Below are 12,549 nucleotides of genomic sequence, written 5' to 3'. Positions count from 1 at the left end.
GTAGGGCATTGTTCGACTTTTATTCTGAATAAAATGTTGGGATTTGAGCAGGGGAGTGACATAATGTGGCTTAGATTTAGAAAAGATCGCTCTAGCTACTCTGTTTAGAAGAGGCTCTAGGGGCCAAGTATGGAAGCAGGAAGATCAGTTGTGAGGCCATTGCACCAATCCAAGCAAGAGATGATAGCAGCTTTGACTAGTATGTTCGCAGTAGAGACAGTGAGAAGCGGCTGAATTCTGGATAATCCGTATCTTGAAGGTAGAGCACACCAGATTGGCTCATGGATTTGATGTGAGGTTTATGAAAAAGAGAGGAATCTAGAATGACTTCCTATTTTTAGCCTGTGCAACTGGAAAAAAAAAGGGAGCTGAGATGAGGAAACCATGGGAGGAAAATCAAGTTTACCTTTGAACATGTTGTATCTGATAATGCCTATTGGACAAGCAAAATGAGAATCTGGAAAAGACAGCAACGTATGCCTTAAGGGGAATTTATATGAGAAGGTACCCAAGTTATACTAGTTTACTTGAAGGGATACATTACATATTTGGTTAGACCTTCCACTCTAAAACAATGAGAAACTGAAATTTATAAATGGTTCTTGGTGTTTGTTATGACTGTAAACCTAGTAATACTTGGACTCCTGCATTGTCATGTATTTATTATGTATATTTTACCAATCTACCTCAAAAAGATATGTTTACAATAAAGATGATTTTGCAATGAAATCATTAAACAAATACTTTTTAAAACATGAGCTATCTACAAAGACTTGTACATGCATGTTCATAGCAACTTTATTCATACTTCCCAACTTGGAAACAATCAAAATACCTACACAGAAAAAAATGATAAATTGTGGTATACACAAAAAATGGAATACTGGCAGGGCACAGTGGCTCACACTTGTAATCCTAGCACTTTGGGAGGCCGAGGAGGGTGGATTGCTTCGAGCCCAGGAGTTCGAGACCAGCCTGGACAACATGGCAAAACCCCATCTCTACTAAAAAAAATAACAAAAACTAACTAGGTATGGTGGCATACGCCTGCAGAGTCTTAGCTACTCGGGAGGCTGAGGTTAGAGGATGGCTTGAGCCTGGGAGACAGAAATTGCAGTGAGCCGAGATGATGCCACTGCACTCCAGCCTGAGTCGACAGAGCCAGACTCTGTCTCAAAAAAAAAAAATAATAAATTTAAAAAGCACACACACACACACACACACAAAACCAAAAGAAATGGACTACTACACAGCAACTGAAAAGAAAGAACTGCTGAGTCATGCAACAACATGGACAAATGTCAAAACGTTATACTGAGTTTTAAAAGCCAAACAAAAAGATTACATATGTATGATTCCATTCAAATAAAGTTCAAGAATAGCCAAAAACTAAACTATGGTCATAGAAATGAAAAAGTAGTTTTAGCAGAGGGAAGGAATATTTGCCGGAAAGGAGCACAATGGTATTTTCTGGGGCAATGAAAATGTTTTGATGATTGTTAACATGGACAAAGAAAAGTGTCAAAACTGAGTTGAACACTTAAGATATATGCATTTCGTTGCATGTAAACTATCTATAAAACTCACAACAAAATATGAGCAAACTGAAGGGTTACTTCAAGCCCTACCGAAAGGGTGATATACAGAAAAACCTAGGCTGAAAGTAATTAATCTAAGCACCGAGCTTGGCTCTGAGTTTCCCAGCAACCAAGGCAAAAGGGAAGCAAATAAATTATTTAGATGTACTACCTAATATTAACATGTATCCTAAATGAAAAAAATTTTCCTAACACTAAATTTTTAAATACTTAGATAAGAAGTACTAGATATGACATAATGCTTTTAACAGCACTTTACAAAAGCCGAAGAAACATTTCTGGCTCATTTTTATTTCTATCAATCCTCAACAAAAGTCAAGAGAATAATATCATGCCACGGTTATACAAAGACATTTCTATGGGGAGCTAAAGGAAGGCACTCATAATTTTTTAGAGTGTCAGCTAGCTGCAGGGCTAGAATCTAGGGACTCATTCCAGAGACATGAAGTCTTCTCAAATTTCACAGGCTCATCTTCCTGGATGCCTCAGCAGTGTTTCTGACAGAACTTGGGTTATCAGATAATTAGGGGTTAAATAAAGTGTAATGTTCCCTGGAGTTGATTAAAACTAGATAAGTTGTAGCTGTTACACTAGTATTTGGCTAATTATATGTTTTAAGAAATGTTCTAAGAACTTGCCGTATTCATACCCAAATGGAAAACTATTCCTGCATCTTAGTCTGAAGGCTTAATGGATATATTTATCCCTGACATTCTGAAAGCTCTTCTCTCTCCTTTCATGCTTCCCAGCAGGGGCATAATTGGCAAATCAGGAAGGGCAGTAATTTTTTGTGCCGGACTCCTGGACTTTTAAGACATTTAGCATCCTGCCTGGCCTCATCTACTAAATACAACTGGCATCCTCTAGTCCTGTGACAATCAAAAATCCCCCCTACATTTTAAAATGTAGTGCCAATCCCTTTTGATAATCACTGGGCCTTAAAAGAATGTTGGTATGTTTTAAATGTGGAAAACCATCTGGCCCAAAATACTATCCTGGAAGAAGGTGGCATTATGGAAGAAGACATAATCTTGGCTTGAAACATTTGTGGATATATATACACTTCTGTCATATAAAAATCTTAATATGGCCCCCACAGAACATTTTACTTAAAATGAGGCTCTAACTTTGAACAACAAGCCCATCAAGATGAAATAGCCTCCAAGTATAACCCTTACCAGCTGAACTCCATTTCACGGAGTTAATCCATGAAATGTAGCTCATTCATTCAACAAACATTAATTTCCATCTGAATAATGAAGATTGTCTGCCCAAAAAAACCCCCTTTGGTTTTAGTGAAGTAGATACCGTATTTCCTTTTTTTCTAGTTATAGTTACCAAGATGTTCATTCCTTCCTTCAATGTCAAGAAAACCTATTATGTGCCAAATACTGAGGACACAGTATGAGCATTTTGCTAATAGTCTAGACGAGGACTTCATGAGACAGGTGATGAAGTATCATGAAAGGTATGAGAAATAGAGAGCTATGGTGGCATCTCTGAGGAAACTTTAAGTCTGAGATCTGAAAGATGAGTAAGAGTTAACTTTTCTTTGTGGAGGGCAGGGGGTGGAGTGGGGACAGAGACAACTGTTTCAGGCAGGGCTGCAAGCTTATATGAGGCCAAAACTAAAAGGTTAGGATGCAAACAGAGAAATGGTGAGAGAAGTCTAGTGAGGGCAGGATTTTAGGGCTTGAAAAAAGGATTTTCTCTTAAGTGCAGCAGGACACCATCACTGAATCTTACAGAAGATATGATTAGATTTATATTCAAGGCAACTCACTCAGACCCATGGGGATGAGATCTGAGGAGAAAGTCAGACAACTGGTTGGGAAATATAATACCCAGAATAAAAATGACAGTGGGCAAGACTAGGGTGGTACAGGAAGGAATCATTCATTCATTCAATAAATAAGAGCTCCAACTATGTGTCAGGTGCCCTACTAACGTATTGAGCAGTCTAGTGGTGGAAATATATTAACCAAACAAGCAACAAGGACAAAATATAAAATATTAATTATATTCAAGTCACAAAAAAGAGACAGATGATGCTATGAGACTGAGAAACAAGAGAAGCCTTTCCTAATGGTTCAGGAAAAGCTTCTCTTGAGGAAGGGTCACCTGAACTAAATTCTGAAGGTTGAGTGGAAGCTAACTGAAGGGTGTCGGGCGAAGAGATGGAAATAATCTTCAGGAAGTAAGAATAGCATTTACCAAGAAACAGTAAGTCAGGCAATGTGGCAGGACACTAGGAGCAAAGAGGGGTGTGATTAAGATGAAGCTGGAGAGTGGGTTGGGACTGGACTGTGCAGCATTAAGTATTTTGGTCTTTATCCTAAGAAGCAGGGGAAGCCAGGAAAGTGTTTTAAGCTGGGGTGTGACAATGAAACCATCAAATGCGTGTTTTGGAAAGATTGTTGTGGCTTACGGGTGGGTGTAGGGAAGCAGAGAGAACAACTAGAGCAGAACAGCAGGAAGCTGTTAGGAGGTGGAGGACACAGTGACTGTGAAGACTGTGGGGTTTCTGGCTTGGGTTTCTTAAATATACTCCATTTGTGACGGGGATAAGACCACATCATTTGGAAAGAAGAAGGCGTTTGCATCTTCTTAGTCACTAGGGCAAGAACTAGGTCATTTTGTATCACACATTATTGTATCGCACGTTAAACTGTTGGGGAATGGGACTGAGGAAGGAGGATGGTAGAAGGGGGGGAACATTGACTTTTTACCTTCAAAAACTGTATTATTTGATATTTTTACAATGAAAATATAAACACAAATGCAAGCTTAAAAATCAGATACAGAAGTCCCATCAAATTATTTTAAGTGGGAGGAAGCTAGGATTATCTTGTTTTATACCACTTAGGTCTCAATTTCGACCCCTAAGCCCACTCCCACTCATCCTGCTTCTCACAACCAATCTGCAATAGGTGGCTGGAAGATTAAAAGTGTGGAATCTACAACCCATACATGTGTGCTATCAGGAAATAATTTATGGCCTCAAAATTCAATAAATATTTCAAAAAAAATCTTAAATTGTGCTTAATTTTTTTCAGTAAGATAAAAGCCTAAAATGATCAATAGAGAGCTGAGACTAAATCATGCTTCTTCCTCAAAAAAACATTAGCCACAAAGACTCAGAAAGAAGAACGCTAGCAATAACTTTGGACAAGATATTGAACGAACTGATGGCTGTGTAGCTTTGTGGAAATGAAGAAATGTTCTTTTTCTAAATAGATACACATAAAGTCCTTATCTAGGAACCTAAGTCCCAAAGAGTTAAACATGCAAAGATTAGTGTGCAATACAGTAGGATTTATATAACTCTGGGCAACAAACTCTTTGCTAGGTGGAAGAGAAGATGTCTAGTAAACTATTAAATGTTCACTTGCCAATATTAATTCATAACCACATTCAAACATAGAATCTAGACTTTTCTATTCAATAATCCATTTGCCTTTTCATTTGCATTATTAATCAGCCTTTTAAGTTTTACACTCCTACTTCTATTATTCGAGATAAACAACATTCAGGACACTGTGTACATTTTTTTTTCTTGCTTCTCACTAATATGGGTGTGGAGTCTAAAAAGGGATACAGGGAAAGCAGAAATGAACAATTACACATTACAAAACAAGATCAGTGTTTGCTTGCTAACATATAGCAGTGATAGGTTTCAAAAAAGGCACTGTCAACAACTGTACAGAGCTGTACGAAGCACTTTCATGCCTATTATTTTAATTCTCAGCCACCTCTTAAGCCAGATTCTCCAGATTCTCACTCCTGCGTCACAAATGAGCAATCACGGCCAACAACTTGTCAAGATTTATATAGTCTCATCTTGACTTCTGTACTCTTTTTTTTTAAACCAATGCAACAGGGGCAGAATGTGTTGCAAAGCAGCAAACTAGAGCTATCTTAGATAAATAAATAAATACACACACACACACATATGATGGGGTGCATTATGGAACTTGCTATGGTTTGAATGTTTGTGTCCCCTCAGAATTCATGTTGAAATCCTTACCCCCAAGGTGATAGTATTAGGAAATGGGGCCTTTGAGAGGTGTTAGGTCATGAGAGTGGAACCCCCATGAATGGAACTAGTGTCCTTGTAAGAGGAACCCAGAGTCATCTGTGATATAAGGTCACAGAGAGAAGAGAGCTGTCTGTGAGGAAAGAGGACCTCATCAGACACTGAATCTGCAGGTGACTTGATCTTGAACTTTCCAGCTTCTAGAACTGTGAGAAACAAGCTTCTGTTGTTTAAAGCCACTCAGTCTATGGTATTTTGTTATAGTAGCCCGAATGGACTAAGACAGAACTCAAGAACAGGGAAGGATAGCCAAGTCTCCCTGGAACCCACTGGGAGACCTGGCAGTCCTCTCCGCATGTCTGATTCTCTGTCATCTTCTTATCCACATCCCTCACCCTCTGATTTTTCCATGCCACACCAAGACCACAGTTTCCAGCATGGCACAAGGGTTCAAAAGGCACATTATTCATTCAGCCCTAGAATGAATAACGAGCCTGAAATCTCAGTTGGAGTTCCAAAATTCCTGGGACATGACTAAGCTTAGGTGAGAGGGGTACTCTCTACTCAATTGACTCTAAAGGAAATTATCAGAATAGTAATGGAAATGAAGTAAAATCATGGGTACCATGTTAGACCAATCTGGCCAAATCAATGATTGCAAATGTTGTGAAGAATTATCAAATGTTTTACTAAGATGATTATACAAAAACCTTTAAAAATTCAAATGAAAGAATTACATTCAGTAAAGTGTAAGTTTGGGTCCCTGGGAGTCTGGAGGTTGCCTGCCATACTGGACTGTGATGAAAGCATATTCCTACTGCATGAAGCCAGTGAGATGTTGGGATTATTATTGCAGTTCAGCTACCCTGATACTGCATTACTACTATAATCAACAGGAAAACAAACTAATAAGCTCCTTCCAAAATGCGAAACTTCAATAGTGGCCCATGGTCTACAGAATGAAGTCCTCAAGATGACATACATGGTCTTCTTCCATGACCTAATCCCATGCACTTCACATTCTGAAAGTCTCATTGACTCTCCTAAATGTTTTCCAAAGAACCTAGACCTGTTTTTCTCCCTCACACTACTGATCCCAATGTATTGTAATGAGTTGTTTGCTGTCCCTCTCTTTTCCTAGATTGTGAGTCTCCACGATGGCAGGTGGCTTTTTTTCTTCTTTGCAGATGTATCTTCAACACAATATCATATGTTGGGCATATAAAAGATGCTGAATGAATAATGTGCTCCTAACTGTTCACAGCTCCCTGAAAATTCATGTAATTTTAGAGCCTGGAAAGTAGGAAAAACCAATTCTCATTTTATTGAAACATATTGTCTTCTAAAATCGTTAATTCCTGAATACCCAACTCACTGACTTAAAGTTCTGACAATATTACTGAAATGAAATGAAAAGCCATGAGTAAATAATATCCTTTTGAATTAGAATTGGTTTCTAGAACAAATCCTTTAAGAGTTGGAAGCTTTAAAAACTCTGACCTCCTAAAGTCAGAATTGAAATTTTTTGTCTTAGGAATTTGAGGTGAAATGAATCATAGGTATTTTATTAAATGGGGGTGAGTTCTGAATTATTTCAGAGAGGAAGCAACCTTAGAAACATAAAAATCATCATTATTAACTCAAAATGTTCCACTTGTGAGGGGGGCATTCTCAGAGAAGCACAGTTATTTTATGTTCCTTGGAAACTTTAGGCTTTGATTGCCTTTCCATCAAAAATAAAAGCATTTTATATTAAACAACATCATTCAAGGTTGAGGCTTAAATGTTACTTTAATAGTATCCACAAAGAATCTGGTTTAGTTATTAAAATGACTTATTTTTATTTAAAGAAAAAATCTGTGATTTTACTCATTGTATATATAGAAGTGAATTTTTAAAAAATAGTTTCTTTTTTTATGTGGATTCTCTTAAGATTTGAAGAACCAAACTATTCTTTGGTTTTATTATACGGGAAAAACAACACGCAGTCTAGTTAAACAACTTTGTGATATTTATATTCCATTGCACAGATATGGGTTATACAAATTAGTAACACAAGTTATTTCTTAAATTCCAAACATTTTCTAAAATATTATTACAGCAGATGCCTAGGATATTAAAACATAAAGGTGGAAATCATTCTCTAAATAGTTAAATATGATACTGAAAATACTGCACATTTTAATTAGAGGAAAATTAAAATGTGTGCTCAAATGCGCTAACAAACTAGGTAGCAGGGCAACTAACAACTACAAATAAGTCACTGTGGTCCATTTTTACGTATGCATATATATGATTATTCTCTAGATAATCCGTCTTCTTGAAAATGCTAATAAAACATAAAAATCCAGATAAATGATTTAAAGAAATTGTAATTCTTCCTACTACCTAAGGTGACATGTACTATTATCTATGACTTCATACAGTTACTAATTCAAATATAAAAGACACCACACTTCGAAAGAAAAAAATTTTAAGGTAATGGTTTTAATTGAATTAATGAGATGAAAAGATAGTAAAGCCCTGTTTGCTACTTACATGAAAGAAGACTTTAAAAAATAATCACTGCACAAAATGTAAAGGGTGGGGTTATGCTGTGATATTAATTTTCCTCAATAATGTTTTTCTTGACTGTTCAAGAACAAATTAAAGTTTCCACGGCAAATTTGTTTTCAAAATGCCGAATTGCGAAACAATTGCTGGCTTCACGTTTCTGAATACCTGTTGCAGAGGGAAAAAAGTTTTTTAAAATTTTGATTCTTTAATAATAAATATTCACATCATTTTTATAGTTATTATTTAGACATATAGAAGTATTTCACTCTATATTCCACAAAAACTTCTACAGTTTGAATGTTTACACTGAAGAAAAGTAATTTTTCTCCCTTTTCTGAACCAAATATTAATATCTTGACAGATCACAGCAACATTAATAATGCTATACAGACTGCTTACAAATTCATGAACTTGAAGGTATTGAAAATGTTCTGTATCTTGACTATGGTGGTGCTTGCAAGACCATGTGTATCTTTGTGGAAACTCAGAGTTGCACACTAAAAAGGGTAAATTTCATGGCACGTGTAAGGCTGACTTTAAAAAAAATTATGAACCAAGAGAATTTTAAAATGTAAGAAATCAACACAGCAATAAAAAAGAAATCATGTTCCTTTGCAGCAATATGGATACAGCTGGAGGCCATTATCATAAATGAATTAACACAGAAACAGAAAACCAAATACCTACCTTACAATGCTCTCACTTATAAGTAGGAGCTAAACACTGGGTACTCACTGACATAAAGATGGGAATGATACATACTGAGGACTATAAGGAAGGGAGGGAGGGAGGGAGGGAGGAGGTAAGGGTTGAAAAACTACCTATTGGGGAACGCTTTTACACTGTTGGTGGGAATGTACATTAGTTCAACCATTGTGGAAGAGAGTGTGGCAATTCCTCAAGGATCTAGAACCAGAAATACCATTTGACCCAGCAATCCCATTACTGGGCATATACCCAAAGGATTATAAATCATGCTGCTATAAAGACACATGCACATGTACGTTTACTGTGGCACTACTCACAATAGCAAACTTGGAACCAACCCAAATGTCCATCAAAGATAGACTGGATTAAGAAAATGTGGCACATATGCACCATGGAATTTTATGCAGCCATAAAAAAGGATGAGTTCATGTCCTTTGCAGGGACATGGATGAAGCTGGAAACCATCATTCTCAGCAAACTATCACAAGATCAGAAAACCAAACACTGCATCTTCTCACTCATAAGTGGGAGGTGAACAATAAGAACACATGGACACAGAGAGGGGAACATCACACACTGGGGCCTGTCGGGAGGTGGGGGCCTAGGGGAGGGATAACATTAGGAGAAATACCTAATTTGGTGACAGGTTGATGGGTGCAGCAAACCACCATGGCACCTGTATACCTATGTAACAAACCTGCATATTGTACACATGTAACTCAGAACTTAAAGTATAATAAAAAGAAAAGAAAAGAAAAGAAAAACTACCTATTGGGTACTATGCTCACTACCTGAGTGATGGGATCATCTGTACCCCAAACCTCACATCAGATAATATACCCTTTGTAACAAACCTGCACATGTACCCCTGAATCTAAAATAAAAGTTGGAAAAAAAAAAAAAAAAAAAAAGAAATCAAGCTGGTTTCAGATGACTCAACAGCCGGAGATGAGAGAACAGTATTATTTAAAATGCTAGCAAAAAGCCAGGAAAGCACTTTTACTGGGTGACACAATTCCAAAGAAATCACACCACAGTGTATCTGAATGGCACTTCTTACTTTCCACAGCTGCCACATGTACTTTCGTTTTATTTTCACAATGCTCTTAAAAGGAAATGGGGAGATATTGTAATTCTTATATTTCAGGTGAGAAAATAAAAGTTAAATGATTTGGCAAAGCTACAACATTAGTTGTATCAATGCTCTTAGTTCTTCACCCAAATTCCTTTCCAACTACCCTGACAGTGATTATTCCCAATATGATCCAAAAGGCAAACAGCCTGCTTAGAATCCAGATCCCTGAAAACACAGCTGAAGAGCTGGTCCCAAGAGACCCTCCGGATAATAAAAACCCTTTCAGTATGGCTGAACCAAAGTGGTAAGATGGGAAGTTGGACAGGGTGACTAACTAGATGGAAAATGAGGTACCAGCACCTCAAGGCAATGACATTTCACATTGACCTTTTCTCTCCACCTGAAAAGAGTGGACTTACTAAATGGAATTAAGATAATTCTATAGAAACCTGGAAATATTATATAATGACACAATATTACCTCACTCATGGCAGGTATATTGGTAACAATGACTAGGCCTCACCTAAATCTAGTTTAATGCAATGAACTTTTCTGCCCAACACTTTAATATTTAAAAAGTATTACCTTTAATAGTTTCTCTGCGTTGCAGTTTGTAAGTTTCCTTGTCATGACACAGTCGATAAATAAAGAAACCCAGGTGATCAATGTTTTCAATGCGATCAGTAATAACCATGTGCTCATGAATCAGATAGGACTGAGGCAAATAGGTTCCAGCCTACATTCAGAAAAGAATACATAACATGACTATCTCAGAACATACACTGAGTAGACTAGAGAAACAAGACAAAATTCTTACACATTATGGTATGGAACAGGTTGCCAAACTACTACCCACCATCTGTTTGTTTTACATTCTCACTATGTTGTCCAGGCTGGTCTCAAATTCCTGGCCTCAAGCGATCCTCCCACCTAGGTCTCCCAAAGTCCTGGGATTACAGGCATGAACCACCGCCCCCGGCTTGTTTTTATAAGTAGAATTTTTTTGGAATATAGTCATGTTCATCTGTTTTACGTGTTGTCTATGGCACCAGAATTAAGTAGTTGGCTAATATTTACTCCCTGGCTCTTTAGGAAAACTTAAAACATTATTTGAGAAATTTATTTCAATTTCAAGATATAAAACATTAAAAACAAAAACCATGAGTATTAGTTCCTCTTTGTAAAATTCGTAACTACAGTCTGATAAAATGGGCTCCTATAGGGCTAATTTCTCAACAGGGAATTCCAAAACACTATGAAAGCATCATTCATCAAAAACAGTCAACATTCTTATACCTTGATGTTAATAAGTAACTCCAGTAGGTTTCTGGGTGGCATAACAATGGAAGTGTTCAGAGGGATCACATAGCACTTATCCAGGTTAAGATCTAAATAGGCTGTAAGTTTCTGGGAAGAAAAAGATACAGTGTAGTTACGGTAATACTTGCAAAAACAGGCAGCAACTGGATTTTTAAGAATAATTTGTATCATTAAAATGAATTGGCTTTAGAATGTATAAATCACTTGCATTTCAACAAATTCAGAATATGGCTGGATAAAGTTGGAAGTGGGAATGGGAGAGGAAAAAATATTGCTAAATAAAATGCTCACCAAGGGTATATTTCTATAAATAAGTAATAATACCTATTCAAATTAACTGCAAATACTTATTATATAATTAAGCAATTTAACTTCCTCACTTATAAGCTCAAATGCCCTCTAAGGTTATCTGTCCATTGTATGTAAAGATTAAATTTTCTCATATGTATCTTGAATACTACCATCCTTAGAACATTGGAAAAACAGTCATTTAAATGATTTTGTGTTCTGTGGTTCAAATGAGAAACGCTGGTTGAGAAAGACTGTCTCAGAGAACGGTTTTTAAGAATAACTTAAATCAAATAATGTCAACATTTTGATTCCTAAGAGCTCAGTAAGTGTTAACTATTATTATTTACTATTTGCTTTGGAAGCTTATTTCCTTGAAATAAGTAAATTTTCAAACTGGTTTATAAACATCCATCAGATGTATTTATCAGGCACAAAATGTTTGCAAAGCTAACTTCAGTAATATATTCGAGGGTTCAAAATGGCAAGCTTACAGAGAGACATAAAAATCACAGGTGATACATGAACTTCTGAATCTCTGAATCCTGATTTGAAAAAACAAAAAATTCTTGGGACAAAAATTGGGGAAATGTAAACATAAACAGAAATGTAAACATATTAAATACAGTAGTCCCTCTTATCTGAGGTGCTTCTCGAGTTTCAGTTACCTTTAGTTAACTACAGTCCACAAATACCTAGGTGAGTACAGTATAATAAAATATTTTGAGAAACCACCTTCACATAACTTTTATTATTTTGTTATAACTGTTTTATTATTATTGTCGTTAATCTATTACTGTGGCTAATTTGTAAATTAAATTTTAACATATGTATATATGTACACTAACAGGAAAAAACATAGTATATACAGGGTTTGGTACTATATGCAGTTTCAGACATCCACTGGGGGTCTTGACATGTATCCCCCACGGATAAGGGGGGACTACTGTCCTATAAGATCATGTTAA

At 36.5% G+C, this 12,549-nt stretch overlaps 1 protein-coding gene across 1 annotated transcript in view; it reads right to left on the bottom strand.

Annotated features, from left to right (window-relative positions):
• Positions 1 to 7,622: 7,622 nt before the first annotated feature.
• ITM2B (integral membrane protein 2B) overlaps positions 7,623 to 12,549 on the bottom strand; it is a 29,060-nt gene continuing 24,133 nt past the window's right edge. Inside the window, exons 4-6 of the mRNA XM_004054496.4 lie at positions 11,270 to 11,380; positions 10,559 to 10,709; positions 7,623 to 8,355 (exon numbers count right to left, since the gene is read on the bottom strand). Of these exons, the coding sequence (XP_004054544.1) occupies positions 8,270 to 8,355; positions 10,559 to 10,709; positions 11,270 to 11,380 (348 nt within the window). The 3' untranslated portion in view covers positions 7,623 to 8,269. The remainder of the gene's footprint in view (positions 8,356 to 10,558; positions 10,710 to 11,269; positions 11,381 to 12,549) is intronic.

The sequence above is a fragment of the Gorilla gorilla genome, chromosome 14 (assembly GCF_029281585.2).
Source record: "Gorilla gorilla gorilla isolate KB3781 chromosome 14, NHGRI_mGorGor1-v2.1_pri, whole genome shotgun sequence".
NCBI lineage: Eukaryota > Metazoa > Chordata > Mammalia > Primates > Hominidae > Gorilla > Gorilla gorilla.
Note: the sequence above shows the minus strand (reverse complement) of the source record. Positions and strands in the feature narration are given on the sequence as shown.